This window comes from Podarcis muralis, chromosome 7 (assembly GCF_964188315.1).
Source record: "Podarcis muralis chromosome 7, rPodMur119.hap1.1, whole genome shotgun sequence".
NCBI lineage: Eukaryota > Metazoa > Chordata > Lepidosauria > Squamata > Lacertidae > Podarcis > Podarcis muralis.
In genome coordinates, this window is record NC_135661.1 from 72,669,559 (window position 1) to 72,687,495 (window position 17,937).

A 17,937-nucleotide genomic window follows, 5' to 3' on the forward strand; every position below is an offset into this window, starting at 1 on the left:
AACATCTGAAGCAGTGTGAATGCCACCTGGGTGGAAGCAAATAGGGCCTTGAATTTTGCACAATTAAAAACCTGAATTAAAATAAATTCTGATTTTGTGGGGGGTGGGGAATATATGGCAATTTGCCAACATGGATCCTCTTAAGCTCCAAAGTGTCCCATACTGCATGCCAACAACATTAAGGGGCGAGTGGCAAGTGGAACTTGGGGTCGTTTGCTCACCTGTGCAGGGCCTCCTCTCTCAGATGGGAAAGGATCTGGGGTGCCTCAGTGGCTTGTTCCAGCCTGAGAGCTGTGGGGCGTGCAGGGCAGCACACATATTCGACCCCACGGAAGCGGTCTGCCCCACAGGGCAACAGCATGCCATAGCTGTGAAGCTCCAACTCCTCACCGCTGCAAGCCTGGGAATGGGAGATGAACAATGTCAGAATGCTGCTAAGCCACTCATTGGCTCAGTTCAGACATCACGCCAAAGCATGATTTGTGCTAGCCATTGTGCTTTGAACCTGTGCTATGGTTTGAGCTTCAAGATGTACAGCAAGCAAGCCATGGTTCGCGGCCACTTGTCTCCTTTCATTTTCCATCTGCTCAACACACACCTTCACCCCTCTCACCATGGGGCAGCAGCCTCTTTTAAGGCAGAACAATGACCCTAACTGTGGTTTGCGACTTCAGATGCCGCAGCAAACCGTGGTTAGTACAAACCATGGTTTGCAAACCACCACCCCAGTTCGTTGTTTGGATATTCTTATTTGGCAGGTTTCACAGAACATGGTTTGTAAATTAGCATAATTAGACAGACATAGTACCAACCCATGGTTTGGCATTATGTTTGAATGCAACCAATTCTCACTGTGAGGTTGGTGAACTTTACATTTAAAAGAAAATTAAAATTCTGCACCAAAGTACTGTATCTCAAAACTCTGTTACGAGGAATACCAAACAAATCATGCAACTTGTAGACCTTTTGCAAATTAAACACATCTACATGATTTCTCCTGCTGTGCATGATATATTCTACACTTTAAAACTGGTTTTCCTAATTTATCCCACTTTCTGCTACTCCAGAGTGGGACCTGAAACCTCATCCCTCAGCTAGAAACCTTATCCCGCAGCCATTCTTGTTTCTGAGATTTTGGCAGACACTGATTGCACCGTGCCAACATTATTTTCATACTCATTAGGTCTAAAAACTTTTTTTTTATAAAGGAAACCTATGTTTTTTGGAAGCCCTCCTATCTTATTTTACTCCTCAGATTAAGAACATAACCCATAAAGACCTCGTCCTCCATTTATTAACTGCAGTGAGATTAGTGACTGCAAAAAAAGGGGAAAACTTTAAAAGCCTGGATTTCACAAGTATTGGACATTGTGCATATGGACAAATTAACTAATTCACAAAAGGAATAACCGCCTTGGGGTGGGGAGAAAGACTCACACCTTCTAAACGACATGGTATCCTTTTATTGACTTGGTTAAGAGAACCAGACAGGGTTTTCACCCTCCATCGATTTATGGAACCTTATGGCTACTTTCATTTGGCTGCCTTTCTTGGAACACATAAAACTACAACCATCAGCTCCTATTTTTTCTTTCTTTTCTGTATGCCTTCTAAGCTCTGTATTCCTTGTATGGATATGTTTTGTAACTTGAAATTAAAAAGCAGCAAAACCCCCACACTATTTTAAAAAAGGAAGCTAAATTCCATAGCTCTTTTCTGTGCTATTGAGAAATTGCCACACACACACACTTATACCATACCAGGAGTGGGCAGCCTTTTTGCGCCCAAGGACCACATGGTAGTGGGTAGGATCAAGACCTGGCCAGGACTACTATCTCCCTCGTCCCCCGTTCACAAATGCACCCAGTTCACACAATCTCTCCCCTTTATCACTTATCTGACACACAGACTCACAATCCCAGACACCCACATTCCCTCCGTGTTCCCCTCCACTCACACACAACACAACGGCTGCCAAGTTCTGCAGGAACTTCCATGTTTCCTCTGCTCCCCAGCCCAAAAAGAAAGTCAGTGGTAAAAATGACTTGCTTGACATGATGTACAGTATTATTATTATATTATTATTTATTTATTTTACTTCTATACTTCCCTATACCCGAAGGTCTCAGGGTGGTTCACATGAAAAATCACTTACATAAAATCAAAACAAAAACCAGATTAAACCCCCTCCTGAAAAGAGCCAGCATTTTAAAAAGGGTATAGGATGTCAGGTCAGGCAAAGGCCTAGTTGAAGAGGAATGTTTTTGCCTGGCGCCTAAAGGTGTATAGTGAAGGCACCAGGCGGACTTCCCTGGGGAGAGCATTCCACAGACGGGGAGCCACTGCAGAGAAGGCCCGTTCTTGTGTTGCCACCCTCCAGACCTCCCGAAGAGGAGGCACACGAAGAAGGGCCTCAGAAGATGATCTCAGGGTCCAATAGGTTCATATGGGAAGAGGCAGTCCTTAAGGTATTGCGGTCCTGAGCCATTTAAGGCTTTATAGGTCAAAATTGGGCCCAGAAATTAATCGTAGGTTGCATTATATCACGGTCATCCTCCAGGGACATTTAATAGGAAACTTGGGAGGTTAAAAGTTATCATTGCTAGCATCCTACTTTGGGAGGAAGCGGCGAGGGTTATCAAAAACCAGCCTGTAACTGTGGCACAGTCTCTCAACATCCCTTAAAGCACTGTTTCCCAAACTGGGGCCTCCAGCTGTTTTTGGACTACAACTCCCATCATCCCAAGCTAGCAGGACCAGTGGTCAGGGATGATGGGAACTGTAGTCCAGAAACAACAACAACAACCAGAGACCCAAGTTTGGGAAAACACTGTTTTAAAGAGTCTTGGCAGCCTCTTCACTTTCAGCAGAGCTTGCCTTAAAGCAGGGGTAGGGACTTGTTTTCAAGTCCCTGGAGAAAGGGAAAGAGGGCAGGCGGAGGATATGCGAAAATGGGCAGAGCGTCGGAAGGGGGAGTTTTCTACAAGCCACCAACTGAGACCTTGGGCAAGAGTGATCTGCCCTTCCCAAGGCAGCCCACTCAGCGGTGGGGAAAAGAGAGAGAGGAAAGGGGAGGCTGGCAGATCGCTCCTGAGGGAATGCAATCCTCAACTGGAAAAACGAAGGTTTCCCACCCTCACTTTAAAGTATCTGCTACTTTCCATTCGCTAAGTTGCTCCCAGCTGCTCACCTCTTTGGCCACGCTGTGCCAGTATAAGTAGGTCTCGCACGAATCCATTTTTTCTTGGTGCAGGAATTTGCACTTGTCGGGCACGAGGAGAGCTTCGCTCACAAATTCACCCACTAGAGAAGGGACAGAAGGAGGCAGCGTTACAATTTATGACATTTTTTTTTAATCCCACCCATCCTTGAAAGAGTTCAAGGCAGCGTGCATGGCCCATTTTATCCTCACCACAACCCTGCGAGGTAGAAAGGTAGGAGAGAGTGAAAGATTCAAGGTCGTGAAGCTTACTGTGTTGGTTAAGTGGGGATTTAAACCCGAGTCTTCCCAAGAATAGGGACGCGGGTGGTGCTGTGGGTTAAACCACAGAGCCTAGGACTTGCCGATCAGAAGGTCGGCGGTTCGAATCCCCGCGACGGGGTGAGCTCCTGTTGCTCGGTCCCAGCTCTTGCCAACCTAGCAGTTTGAAAGCACGTCAAAGTGCAAGTAGATAAATAGGTACCGCTCCAGCGGGAAGGTAAATGGCGTTTCTGTGCGCTGTACTGGTTCGCCAGAAGTGGCTTAGTCATGCTGGCCACATGACCCAGAAGCTGTACGCCAGCTCCCTCAGCCAATAAAGCGAGATGAACGCCGCAACCCCAGAGTCGGTCATGACTGGACCTAATGGTCGGGAGTCCCTTTACCTTCCCAAGAATGATAGAGTTGTAGAGTTGGAGGGCCATCTAGTCCAAATCCCTGCAATGCAGGAATAAGCAGCTGTCACTTATGGGGATCGAACCTGCAACCTTGCTAACCCAAGCTTCCCCAACCTGGTGCCCCCAGATGTTTTGGACTACTACTCTCATCCGCCCCAGCCAGCAATGGTAAGAGATGATGGGTGCTGCAAGTCCAACAACATCTGGGGATCCAAGGTTGGGAAAGGCTGGTGTTGGTAGAGCATGGGACTCTTAATCTCAGGTCCGTGGGTTCAAGCCCCACGTTGGGTAAAAGATCCCTGCATTGCAGGGGGTTGGACTGGATGACCCTCGTGGTCCCTTGCAACTCTATGATGGACAAACAGTCTGAATCTTCTATAAGCCAGCTTCCTAGATAGCAAGCTTCTCATGCAGTCATGCAGCTTACAGCTGGTCCATACAAAGTTCTCATCAGACCCAGCTAGCATGGCTAATGCTAAATGGAGGGCACCAGGTTGGGGAACGTTGCCCTTAGCACTGCAACACACTGGTGCTTGCTCCTTCTATTTCCCAGTACATTTCTGAGCACAAGTCAAAGTGCAAGTGCTGACCTTTAGGGCTTTGTATGTACTGGGAAATAGGCCCTGTTTACCTGAAGGAGCATCTCCAACCCCATTGCTTAGCCTGGACATTGAGGTTCAGCTCCGAGGGCCTTCTGGCAGTTTCCTCAGTGCAAGAAGTGAGGCTACAGGGAACCAGGCAGAGGGCCTTCTCGGTGGTGGTGCCCACCCGGTGGGATGCCCTCCCATCAAAAGTCAAGGAGATAAAGAACTAGACAACCTTTAGAAGACACCAGAAGGCAGCCCTGTATAGGGATGTTTGATGTTTTGTTTTGTTTTTGAATATGCTGGAAGCTGCCCAGAGTGTCTGGGGCAACCCAGTTACATGGGTGGGGTAGAAAATATAGCAACAACAACAACAACAATAGCAGCTCAGTAGGAAAGCACTTGCTTTACAAGCAGAGAGACAATGATCTGCAGGGTCTAGACCAGGAATGGGAAACCTCTGGTGTTCTCCATGCTGATCAGCTTCTATCAGCCCCTGTCAGTTTAGCCAGGGATGATGAGAAGCGAGGTCCAACCACACCTGGAAAGCCACAGCTTCTCCAGCCCTGGTCTGCACAAAATACAGCAAGCGCAGCTCTCATGCCAACTCCCTGCGGCTGTTCCTCATCTGGCACTTACCCAGACACTGATAGGGCACCACGATGTGCTGGTGGCCTTTGCATTTGGGCCTCCCCTTCTTGCACCAGTTGTCGATCGTGACAGGCTGGGTGCCCTCCACGGCGTTGGTGATCTGCAACTCGGGATACACCTGCGGGTGGTGCATAGAAGAGGCACACAGATCACAGCAGGGAAGGGGAGACAGGGAGAGGGGACACAAGAGCTTTTGATCCTTACGATGCATCAAAGAACAATGGCACATGCATACACTTCCTCCTCCTCCCTCTGAAGGAGCGTCTTAAAGTGGCATACCTGGAGTTCCTAAGTACAGCGGTGGCCCTACTATGAGGCAGAGGGAGGCAGCTGCCTCAAGCGATAGGTGCTGAGGGGCAGAGAGCAATAGTGTGGTCTTGGGAGGGCCACCTGTGCATGATAGGTGGCCTGTTCTGAACCCCATAAGCTAGCCTGACGCCTTCAGGTGGGGTAGAGGATGCTGCCCTGCCATGTGGTGTTGACGCCAGCTTCACCTGCAAGTCTTCTCTGGCATGTTTTTGTACAATGAAGGGGAGAGGGTGTCAACTTGTCCTTTGCCCCAGGCAGCCTTGACTGAGCTGAGCTCCTTCAGATCGTACTCTGGGCTCAGATTCCATGTTCAAGGCACAGAGGAGGGTGGGTGGGTTGTAAGCACAAACAAGAAAAACCCCATTTCTCAAACAAGAGCAGGGTGAACCTGAAGGGACGGCCAGCTCAAAACTTTGGTGCCTGAGGTGGAAAATGGCATCCTTCTGCCAATGTGTCTCGTATATACCTGCCAGGACACCAAAAACCTTTTCAGAACACATTTTCTGGATATTCCTGCCAAATGCGGCAAGACCAGTGGCCACAAGAGACAGTGACTTTTCAGTGGTGGCTCCTGGCTAGGGAATGCCTTCCTCACTTGTTCATTGCATTGTGCTCTTGTCAGCACCAAGCGAAGACCTTTATATTTCCCCAGTTTCTCTCTCCAATTTCAGAACTTTTAAAAACAGTTCTTTACGCTATTGCTGTTTCTCTTGCTGGTTTTAACTTTTTCTGTGGTCTATATTCATATATATATATATATATATATATATATATATATATATATATGTATGTATATATATATAAAATTTTATTTATTTAAACAATTTATATACTGCCCAACTACAGCAGTCTCTAAGCATTTTGCAAGCTTTACAATCAAATGACAATAAAAAAGCTTGCTGGAATTTTAAAAAAGTCTTCAGTAGATGTAGATGCCGGAGGTTCGGTTCCGGGGCGGGGGGGGGGGGGAGGACTGGGCCCGTAGTATTAAACGCATGGCTCCGGGTGGATTCCTGAATTTAACTTTTATTTGTGAACTGCACAGAGGACTTTTTGTTAACTGCAGGTAGGAAATCAGCCGCTGTGGCATTACACAACTCTGGTTTGTTTGAACAACAGTTGTGCTGGAGACTAGATAGAGCCCTATGGACCACCTCTCTCTCCCCTCTGCAAACACTTTGGCACCCGCAAAGGAACTCTGAAATCTGCCTCCTCTTCTTTGCTGTAGGACCACCCTTGGGAAAGGCATAGAGCTGCAGTGTTTCTTCCAGGGCAAGGATGGCTATGGAGGTCCTTTTCTGCTTGCTTCCCCCTTACATCATTTGGCTGGGCTAATTTGTTTGCGCCTTTTGACTTAAATCGCCACTTAATGGTCCGTTTATTACAATACAACGGCATACGTAAGGCGCTTTGAATACTTGAGCATAAATGCAGATGTGGTGTTATTATCCCCATACTGCAGACAGGAATGCTGAGAGGGGGTGGCTGGGCTAGGGCCAGCTGATGATTTCATGGCAGCTGAGAGAGCTTAAACTTTGAGGAAGGGTCATAGCTCAGTGGTAGAGCATCTGCCTTGCATGCAGAACGTCCCAGGTTCAATCCCCAGGTAGGGCTGGGAATGTCCAAGTATGTACTGAGAGCATGCAGGCATCCTGCACCTTCTCTGCAAACAGAGTGCTTATTATTATCTGGATTAACCAGGGGTAGTGGGAGGGAGGGATGACGCTCCCTTATTACGGCAGGTAGTTGGACTTTCCTGATGCGCCAGTGGTGCAATACTTGTCTTGGGTGGGGGGAGTGGCACTACCGATAACATTCACAAACAGGGGGGCACTCGTATTTGATAGTGGCCTTGCCAAATGCATCTGTTTCAGCACGGGAGAGAGAAGTCCTAACCAAAGCAGGAGGGCACACAGCTTGGTACGTGAGAGACAGACAAATAGAAAGTCTGGTGCCAATGCTTCTGGATGCTTGTGTACCTTAGGGGCTGTCTATCAATGCATTTTGAGATGGAGTGGGGACCTCTGACGGTCCTTATATACTCCACTGATTCCAACAACCAGCACCCGTGTGGTTTTGTTGGTGTAGGACCTGGACAGGTAAAAGGTAAAGGTAAAGGGACCCCTGACCATTAGGTCCAGTCGTGACCGACTCTAGGGTTGCGGCGCTCATCTCACTTTATTGGCCAAGGGAGCCGGCGTACAGCTTCCGGGTCATGTGGCCAGCATGACTAAGCTGCTTCTGGCGAACCAGAGCAGTGCACGGAAACGCCGTTTACCTTCCCGCCGGAGCGGTACCTATTTATCTACTTGCACTTTGAGGTGCTTTCGAACTGCTAGGTTGGCAGGAGCAGGGACCGAGCAACGGGAGCTCACTCCGTCACGGGGATTTGAACCGCTGACCTTCTGATCAGCAAGTCCTAGGCTCTGTGGTTTAACCCACAGTGCCACCCGCGACAACTGGGGTTCAAATCCCCACTCATCCCACTGGGAGAGCTTGGGCCAGAGACCAACTCTCAGCCTGACCTACCTCACAGGCTTGCTGTGAGGAAAACATGAGGGAAGGGGGAAATCGTGCATGCCACCTTGAGCCTCTTGGAGGAAAAGTGGGACGTAAAGATAACAGCACATAAAAGATACCAACAAACATCACTTTCAGCGCTCATGCCCCCAGGCACCTCAGCATATAGGGAATGGCAGTGGGCAAAGGGACATCATTCTAGAAGTGAGCTCATATATTATTTTCTTGCTCAATAGGTTTATAGGCCATCCAATAAGCTTAGCATTGTATACATGGAATGCCTAGGTAGCTAGACAGCCAGGTAACTGACCTGTTTGGTTTCTCTGATGAATCTATTCCTGGTGCACGTGTGTGGTTCTTTGTGTACGTTTATGACTTAGCAGGCAATGGGAAATATGTCTGCCTGAAACCCTGGATAGCTGCTACCAAGCTAGCTGGATGAAAAGTCTCAGCAGATATAAGGCAAGTTCCTAACCACATCCAATGGCCTTGGGTCATTTCTCTGGACCCAGTTACAGAATAGAAATGGGCTTCAATTGATTGAGCTGGTAGACCAGTTCTTCCCAAACTTGGGTCGCCAGCTGTTTTTGAACTACAGTTCCTATCATCCCTGACCATTTGTGCTGCTAGCTAGGGATGGTGGGAGTTGTAGTCCAAAAACAGCTGGAGACCCAAGTTTGGGAAATGCTGTGGATGACAAAGACAGGGACAGCCAAGGTTAGATTCACAATGGTGTGTGTGTGTAGACTCCTGTGCAGGGCTAAGCATATGGTTCAGGGTGAATTGAAGCAGAATTGGAAGGTGGAGATGGGACAAGGCAAAAAGGAGAAGGAGGGCTCGAGGAAGCACTGGGCGTGGAAGAGGAGCAGGTGAGTGCTTGATACCTCCTGGCAGTAGCTCCGGATCTCCTCACTGGTGTGGAAGCAGGTGTTGGTGCCGAAGGCGTCAGGCTCCCAGCGCCCTGTCTGTACATTGAGATGCAGGACCAGCTTCCCACAGAACATGGCCACTTGGGGAGTCCCGAGTGCCGGGCCAAGGGCTGCCCCCATCCCCTGCAACACACAAAGGGAAGAGAGGGGTGATAAGTCGGGCACGTTCTGCAAAACACCAGACACACGTTTGGATCACGTTGAACAGTCTCCCCCTAGCAGGGCACCTCCCAGAGCTAGCAGGGAAGGGTGTTCCCCGGCCACATCACTCCCATGACCCCCCACGAAGCCTCGCATCTTCGCATCTACCTGCCCTTTTGCTGTTTCCCTCCCCCCCATCTTTGTTTGCACCATCTCTCTGTCTCTCTCCGTCTTCTCCTCCTCAGCAACCGTGGGGATGTTGTTGCTGTGGCAACCGCTCCCCATGGAGTTGCCAGATCTTCTCTGTTGCCATGGAGACCAGCTCCCAGATGGAAATTAATACTGCATCACCAGCCCCTCCCTCAGCAGTTTCTCCCACCAGGCAGCACCACTACCTCCCCCTTGTCTTCCTCGCCGCCCCCCACTGCTCCCAGCTCACCTTCCTTCCACTCCTTTTCTCTATTCCTTCATCTAGAATCTCGCTATGCTGCCATCCATCTCTGTCCAAACGCCATCCCCCCCTCAGTTTCCTCCCTCCCTCCCATCTCAGTCAGTGTTTCTCACAGTGCCGCTTCATTGGGCCTCCACAGCTGGCACCCACGAGACAAACAAGGTGTGGGTCGAGCAGGGGTGCCCCCACCTTATCATTCTCCTCTGTCCTGTGCTTGCCCGTCTCCACTTCCACTAAGGGGCCCAGGCCTCTGAGGGCCACTGCAGCACCAGTGTGCCTGGTTCAGTGACAACAACACTGTTTTCATAACTTCACCCGGCTGGACCAAAGGCACAAACAAGGCTTTATTCACCACAGTGTCCAAGGTAGCAAGTCAGAAGGCGGCACTAGAAAGGGGGAGACAAGGCCCCCACTAAACAAGCAACTGTAGGCTAAGGATAGATGGGTCTGTTAATTTCAGTTCCTCCCCCTTTTTTCTAATATTACACTCAGTTCTCCACATTTTCACATCAGTTAGCAAATTTGAAAGGTCCTCATGAAAATTGTCAACATTTTCCTGCTGATTCCTCCTAATATATATGTGTTTTATGCAATTCTGCCTAATTCATGTTTGCAAGCAAAACACATTGTTTATGTTGCTTCTGCTAGCATAGTATATTTTTACTCTCATATATGCATATTTGTACATATTGCATGGCTGGAGAGGTGCATTGCAAAATTCAGAGAGACGCGTGGATTTCTAGAATTGTAGAGTTGGAAGGGACTGTGAGGGTCATCTAGTCCAATCCCTTGCAATGCAGGAATCTTTTGCCCAATGTGGGGCTCAAACCCACGACCCTGAGATTAAGAGTCTCATGCTCTACTGACTGAGCTATCTCAGCATGGTTGCATTTCAGTTTCTGTGCTGCCTTGGAAAGCGAGAATTACAACACAAACTGAACTGAACTTTCTCCCCTGATTCCTAGCCACAGGTTCCTCACCCTTGACCTAAAACAGCCCAACATTTTCCTGACAGAGCCAGTTCAAAACAGCCAGGCAGAAATGGGGCACAACCTTCCACAAAACACCAACATTCACAACAGGGAATTCATTTATTTCCAAAACCACCTCTGTGTCAAAAAATTTTTTTGTCTCCATGCAGAAAGCCAATACATTAGTGTGTTTACTAGGCATCCTAGACTCACCCTTCAAACATAGCTATTTTACACCCACCACAGAATTTATAAGACGTGCAAGTCCACTTTTAATTTAAAAGCAAAACAACCAAACTAAAAGGGGGCATTTAATTAATAAAACATTTGGTAATTGCAAACTGAACTGAATCTCTTCCCACTTTCCTAGCTAAGGCCAAAGCAATAATAGGTCTGGAAGGAATCAGAGGGATGTAGCCAGATAAGTCGTACCCAGAGTAGTCCCACTGAAATGAATGGGTGCGTGATATTACGATTTATTAACTTACATATTGGTTCCAAAATGGCTTCTAAGCAGTTTCCAAGCACAAAATTCCTTACAAAATTCGTACGCAATCGAAATGCACAATGAAGTTGGCCATGCCCGTTCATTTCAATAGGTCTACTCTGGGTAGGACTAGCATAAGATACAACCCATCGGAAGTCCGGATCTGGAGAGACAAATTGCAAGCAGTGCTGGCTGCAGGCCAAGGATGGGGGCCAGCCTGTGAAAGGGCTACAGACACACAGAGTTTGTTTTAAGCGTGGGTGTAGCAAGAGCAAACACAGCACTTGAGGGACAAGTGTAAAGAGGAGCTGCAGGAGGACGATGAGTGTGGGGGACCTGTGGTGCTAGTGGTGGGGGCGGGCGGGAGAGGAGATGGGGGGGGGGAGGCAAAGATGTCTTTGGTTCCGGCTAGGAGAACCAGCGGTGGAGCTGCAAAAAGACTTCCCTGCCACTCCCACTTCCCCTGCAGTCTCCGCTCTGCCTGGATTGAACTAAGGATCTCAGTTTTCCTGCTCTTGGGGAGGAGGGAGAAGGTGACAGCTTGAGGCAAGGGAGGGAGATTAGGAAGACCTGCTCTGCAATCCCCCCAAGAGATGGGGGTGGGGGTGGACAGTGCAACCAGGAACACACGTCAGGTACATACGGGGCCTGCACTTTCCCTCCAAGCTGGTGGAGGGTGGCGGGGGGGGGGGGGATGAATAGAACAGGCAACTGTGTGTGTGTGTGTGTGCGTGTGTGCAAGGGGGAGGACAATGGAGAAGTGAGGCTTGGATTAAGTTGGATCCCGTGGCTAAGCTGCTGCTCTGAGCGATTAAGCAGCTGCTGCAATTTGGTTGCAGGCTGACCTCCCTGCAGGCCGGGGTGGAGTGGGGTTAGGCATCAAAAACAAAATGGGGGGGGGGGGTGCAGAAAAAAGGAGAGGCCTGAGTCATCACCCCCCCATCCAATCAGCACCCTGACCAAGAATCGGGGGGTGCGTGCGCATAAACACAGCAGCATCAATGACAGGTGAACGACAACAAAGAGGTAGCCGGGAAATGGAAGCCAGAGCGGCAGGGAAGTGGTTAATTGGCACCGGGATTAATAAGTGCAGCGCTAATCCCCCCTCCTGCTCCCCCCACAAGCACTTAGTGAGATGAGATAGAGAGGAGAGGAAGCATCCACCTGCTTCCCCCCTCCCCCCCTCCAACACAGGATCTGCGGTGTGTGTGTGTGTGTGTATGTGTTAGGGACCCTGCAGAAAAAAACCCACAGTCTGCTGGCTCTCCCCAACTTTACGTTGCAGGATGAAACTATGCAGGGTTAAAAGAGGGATGCAGCCTAAAAGAGGCAGAAGTGCGGGCGGGGGGGGGGGGGGAGGTAAAAAGGAAGGGAGATGGAAAAGGCTTATGTTTTCTCTCTGCCTCCCTCAAAGCTGCAACTCGCCCTGCATCCCATCCCTCCTGAGCTGATTCAGGCTGCTCAGAGCATCACAGCACCAGCTAGCTGTGTGAGATGGAGGAAGAGCGGGCCGGGAGCCAAGCGAGAAGCAGAGGGGTGAGAGGTGGAAGAATTGAGGCTCCTTTTTGCTCCTCCTGGCCTGTGGAGCAGCAGGCACCTCAGGAAGCACCCCAAATTTATGGGGAACCTCGCCCATGTAAAGACGATGGATTTTGCAAGTCTCTGCAGAAATGCAGGCTTGTGAAAGGACCCCGTTCCCTTTTCCAGTGGAGGAGGGTGGCAAGTCCGCCCACCTAACAACCCTTGCTTGGCACCACACACTTGAAGCAGATCAGTGAAAACACACTACTGCAAAAAAGGTGAAGGGTTGCTAGTGGGAGGGTGACATGGGGCTTCTACACGGCATGTTTTGATTTTAAGGCCTAACAGAACCTTCATGAAGGGTATGGAGCCTTCTCTGTGATAATATGGCCACAATCCCCATTGCGACCAGGAGGAGATGAATACAGCAACTGGATGAGTCCTTCTAGCCCTCTTGGTAGATTGTGGCGCATGCAGAAGGGACAAGTAGAAGACTAGAAATAGCTTTCATTTCTAATACCGCACGCTATGTTCGGATTTAGGAACAATGGCAACTCAACTGCATTTACAACAGGAATTCCTCTGTGGGCTTTTACCACTGCCGTCCCACTTCAAGCAAGCCACAAATTGCCCGAGCTGCAGACAGTTCTCTTCTCTCAAGGAAAACAAAGAACAGCTCATCACAGGTCTCCCAGCTGCTGTGAAGTAGAAACAGGGGACACCTAAGGGAGATGTGGGCTGGGCCTTGCGAAGCAGAACACTTTGGGTTCCACCCCTGCTGACCCCATCCTCAATATGATGGGGAGGGCAAAGGGTGGCAGGCCCATCCAGTCTTCTTCCTAACTGAAGAGTTCGTAGAATCTTCTTGCTGGAACACAAAGATCATGGCTCTGTCTAGACCAATGTTTTGTCTCCAACCATAACTAGTTCGCTGCCTTGGACAGTTATAAGTTGGGCATGAGACCACAAGACAGGGCTTTTGGCTTGTCCAGGAGCTTCTCTACTGGAAGAGACCCTACCAAGAGATGTGAAGGTCTGGAAAATAACTGGGGGGTGGATCTGGGTTTTCTCCCTGCATTTTTGGTGGGGAAGAACAGTGTGTGTGTGTATAGGGGTGGGAATCTGGGGAACAGGTTTTCCCTTAATTTTCCTAGTTTCTTTCCTGGGCCTTCACATCTCTGGCATGACTGCCAGAGGTGTACCACCCCCGACACCTTCCTGGGGAAGGACAAGTGGGGAGAGTGCTGTTGCACTCATGCCCTGCATGTGGACTTCCTAGGCATGTGTTTGGCCACTGAGAGAAAAGGCTGGGCAAGACGAGGTGTTAAATCTGGTCCAGCAGAGGACCTTCTCACAGAGGTGCTCTATTTAGCCAACAGGTAGGGCCTGCAGAAAAGTGTTGCAGTAGGAAGCACTCCTGTTCAGGGCTCAAGCCAGCTAGCCATGCCTACTTCAAGGTACTCCATTCCATTCCATTCCATTCTCTCTTCCTGCTGCCTCCCCCCCAATACTCTACCTTTTATGTTGACAGAGCAAGCTAAAGTCTCATTAGATTGCTTAGGTTCCCCCATTTGTTGTCCTTCTCTAGCCTGCTAGGACCACAAAGCTTGCCAGTCTGTATATTAGATATGGAGATGATAGAAGGTAGGTCTGTCTGAAACTAGCAGCTGCCACCATCACAAGAACACACGAAGAACCACAGTTCCCATGTGCTTTCTTGCTTTCTGATCAGAAAGGAGCCAAGTTCTGTATTGAGAACACAGGATCTTAGCGCTGACCGAGCCCCATTTGGGAAGGAATAATTATTATCTCATGCCTCCCACTAAGAAACAGCACATGATGACTCTATTGCCATTATTCACCTGTTCTCAGGGGGGGGGGGGGAGTATCCTGAGATCTGGTAGGGTACAAGCAAGTATGGCCAATTGGTTTTCTTTTGCCAACTAGGCTCTTCAGCACTGACAACCTCACCACCATGGCAAACACAGATGGTGCTTCTCCGGCACAATGTGCCAACCCATGGCCAAAAGCCATTTCCCCCAACAGAGCAAAGCAAGAAAGGAGTAGCGAGCAAAGTCTTCCCCATCCCCTCCACCGCCCCAACACATGTGCCATGAGGAATCTGCATCCAAACCAAGGCTTTGGACGGGGGTCTTGTGCTACAGAGGACCAAGAATGGTGCAGGACCAGGAAGTTGCTTCTGCATCTTATCTCAGTGAGCTAAGGGTGGGAGGCAGGACTTGGCGGGGGCTCCTTAGAGTCAGAAACACCTGCAGCCTTTCATCAAAGGGTTACAACAAGGTCCTAAAGAGAGCCAGGGAGGATGAAGAGCAGGCCTGCAGCTTTGGCCTGGGGGGGGGGAGGCAGCAGAGTGGGCAACAATCGAGACCAAAACCACATCTGACATGGAATAACTGCAATCTGAGCTCCTGGTTTTTTTTTTGTTTTTTTATGGGGGGCTCCAGATTTAATTTGAGTAGAAATGGTGGGGGCAATGCTGGCCCTAGGCCTAAGCAGCCTCCCTCCCTCCCTCCCCCCCGGTCAGTGAGCTAACCCCCCACTGCAGTAGGTCCAGGGGGTCTCTTGCCAGGGGAGGGGGCCCTCAGCAGATGCTTGAGCAATGCCAATTCTTGATAGGGAAGATATGGCACAGTCTAGGCTTGATGTTGCGAGTGGAGACCATCCTGCGCTCCACAGAAGATGGCAGGTTGACAGCCCAGATGGAGGACTGCAATCATCACCAGGCATGGCTTGGCCCACCAGCCTCTCTCTCTGCTGTGCATATGAGAGACAGACAGGCTCTCTCTGCAGGCCCCGTCGCATCATTTCAAAACAAGTCTCTTTTGGTACTTTCCCGGAGCTCAGGAAGGCCACCATCTGCTCAACCCTCATTGCTGTGTTGGATGGGACAGATAATAGGACAGTTCCCTGGCTTCCAAGCCATGGGGCTGAGGGGCTGTGAAGTTCACCTGGGGGGATGTGTCCCCCGCCCCTCTGCAATCCTGGGTAGGTCAGTGGGATTTGGGCTGCGTGCACACCATACATTCAAAGCACATTTCCCCCACTCCCGCACCAGAAGAATCCTGGGAAGCGTAGTTGGTAAGGGAGGCTTAGAACTGTAGATCTGGACAGGGGAAACTACAATTCCCATGGTTATGTTTAAATGTAAGGTCCGTATGCAGCCTTGCTCACAGGCAAGCAAAAACAAAACAGAGAGGAGTGCCAATCCGGAGAGAAGAGCCACACTCCCCAAATGAGCCCAAGGGCCCCTTAAAAAATGCCCCACTGGCTTTGAAACAAGGGGGCCCTGCAGCCCAGCCCCCAAATGTCTCTTTCCCACTCCGGAGGCAAAAGGTGAGACGTCTGGGGTCCAGAGGAGGTCTAAGGGAGGAGGGGGAGAGCGCCAAGCCACACCGGCCTCTCTTCTCGCTTTGGGGACACCCCGTCTCCCAAGCAGATGAAGCGGGTGGGTGTCGATCCCCGCCCCCCAGGCCTCCTATCTCCAGATGGAATCTGGGCAGGGCGAGCAAACAGCAAAACAGATGCCCGCTTCTCCTTGGAACAGGCACTAGGCGCGCAGGCAGAGGGGGGGGGCTGCTGGGCTTCCCCCCTCCCTGCCCAGTCCTTTGCCTGGCCATCACCTACGACGTCGCCTCCTCCAGCCGCTACTCTCCGTGCTAGCTAGCTAGCAGCCAGCCAGTCTGCCTGCCCGCCCGCCCGCTCTCCCTCCAGGCGCAGGTTTACCGATAAGCGCCTCCTTCCTTAGCCTCTTAACCAGGAGGAGATCCGAGGGGATCAAGGGGTCTCTCCCCTGTGCCAGTGACCTTGGGCAGCCCGCCCCGGACACCTTGAGCGCGCCATCCTCGCCCGGCCGTCCCCTCCTCCTGCGCTCCAAAGAGACACCTCGTCGAGGCTGGGCAATAAAAGCCCCCGCAAGCTCCCCGGGCGCAGCAGCCGCCCAGGAGGCTCTCCCTTCCTTTCTCCCTCCCGCCTGCCCCACCCACCCACCCTCTCGGCGGGCTCACCTGGGTGTTGGCTGCGCCTCCAGGCCCCAGGCAAGAAGCCAGCAAGAGCAACGGCGCCAGCAAGCAGCGCGCAGCGACGGCGCATCCCGCCGCCCTAGCCATGGCTCGCTCGCTCGCTCTCCCTTTCAGCCGACGCTGCGGCCGCTTCTTCTGCGGCGCCCGGGAGCTTCCCGCCTCCTTCTGGCGGCACGGCCAAGGGGGAACCCGGGATGGGTGGCGGCGCTGGGGGAGATCCTAGGGCTTGGGGGTCGCCTCCCTGCGCGCGCTTGCACCAGCTCAAGCGCTGCTGCTGCTGTTGCTGCGGCGCCGTCGGTTCCCAGCTGGGCTGTGACAGGAGGAGCTGGCCCCGCTGCTGCTGCTGCCACCGCCTGCTCCTTCTCTTTCCCCGCTGCAGCGCTTCTCCCTGGCCCCTCCTCCTTGCCCCTCCCGCCGCTCTGCCTGCAGCCACAATAGCTGCGACGTAGCGCCCAGAAGGGCGGAGCCAGAGTCTCAGCAGCCTGGGGGCGGGGCTCGCGGGCCGCTTGCAGACGGAGGCGGTGGGCGGGGAGCCTTCGCGGCTGCCCCTTTTCCAAGCAAGAGAGTGGGGCGGGGGGAGGCTGGGGTGTCCCGTCCCCGCCGTCGAACCTGGTCGCCGTGCGCTCTTCTTCCCAGCCGGAAAACGCCCTTCGCCCTTTGGATCCGAGGTGCCTGGAGGAAAGGCGGCGGGATTGCGGAGAGAGGCGAGGGAGGGGCCTGCGGCGACCATGGAGAGGGTTTCTGGTAGAAGGGAATGGTACTCTGTCCATGCTTAGGGGCGGTCTCGCTTTAGGCTGCAGTTCAGAGACACCACTTACCCGGGAGCAAGGCCCATTCAGTTCAATGGGATTTATTTCCCAGTAGGATGGGGTTGTTAATTAGACAGTGGGTGCGGCGCGAGGAGAGCTCTTCTTGATGAGCCTTTGGGTGATGTCCGAAAGGCCCTTAGTGATGCGCTTAGGTAGTTTTAGACTCTGGACTTTATGGTCCCATGCCCCAGCTTTTGATGACAATGTGGAACTTTGCTTCCTTCCTGCTTGGAGACTGGTGGGGCCATGCCCCCGATACTGTTTGTTCATAGCAGTCAGAGGGGCAGGAGGCAACTGCCCCTTCTGTGAGTTCACATGAATCCCTAACTAGTGCTCCCCCCACAAGCCCTCTTCAGACATCCAAAAAACCTTGGTTTTGCATTTATAGCGCACCTTTCCTTCAAATAACTCCAGGAGAAGCACACAGTTCTCTCCCTTCCGCATTTTATCCTCACAAGCCTGTGAGGTAGGTTAGGCAGAGAGAGCAAGACTGGCCCAAGGGGTACCAGTGAGCTACAGTGAGCTGTGGGGGGTGGGGTTGGTTTGTCTCCCACGCCCCAGCCCAGCGCACTAACCTGTTGCAGGGACAGTGAGGTGCATGATCTTGCTTCACCAATCCCATTCACAGATTCTGAACATCCCAAAGAT

The 17,937-nt window shown here is 51.3% G+C and overlaps 1 protein-coding gene across 3 annotated transcripts in view; it reads right to left on the reverse strand.

The window, feature by feature from the left end:
- The window catches only part of APLP1 (amyloid beta precursor like protein 1), a 52,246-nt gene extending 35,394 nt beyond the window's left edge, over positions 1-16,852 (reverse strand). For 2 of the 3 annotated variants that reach the window (XM_028742668.2, XM_028742667.2), the window contains exons 1-5: positions 16,466-16,852; positions 8,825-8,992; positions 5,100-5,229; positions 3,191-3,303; positions 222-400 (exon numbers count right to left, since the gene is read on the reverse strand). In XM_028742668.2, the coding sequence (XP_028598501.2) occupies positions 222-400; positions 3,191-3,303; positions 5,100-5,229; positions 8,825-8,992; positions 16,466-16,567 (692 nt within the window). In that variant the 5' untranslated portion in view covers positions 16,568-16,852. The remainder of the gene's footprint in view (positions 1-221; positions 401-3,190; positions 3,304-5,099; positions 5,230-8,824; positions 8,993-16,465) is intronic. The other variant, XM_028742670.2, reaches the window with a different exon arrangement.
- Positions 16,853-17,937: the final 1,085 nt, after the last annotated feature.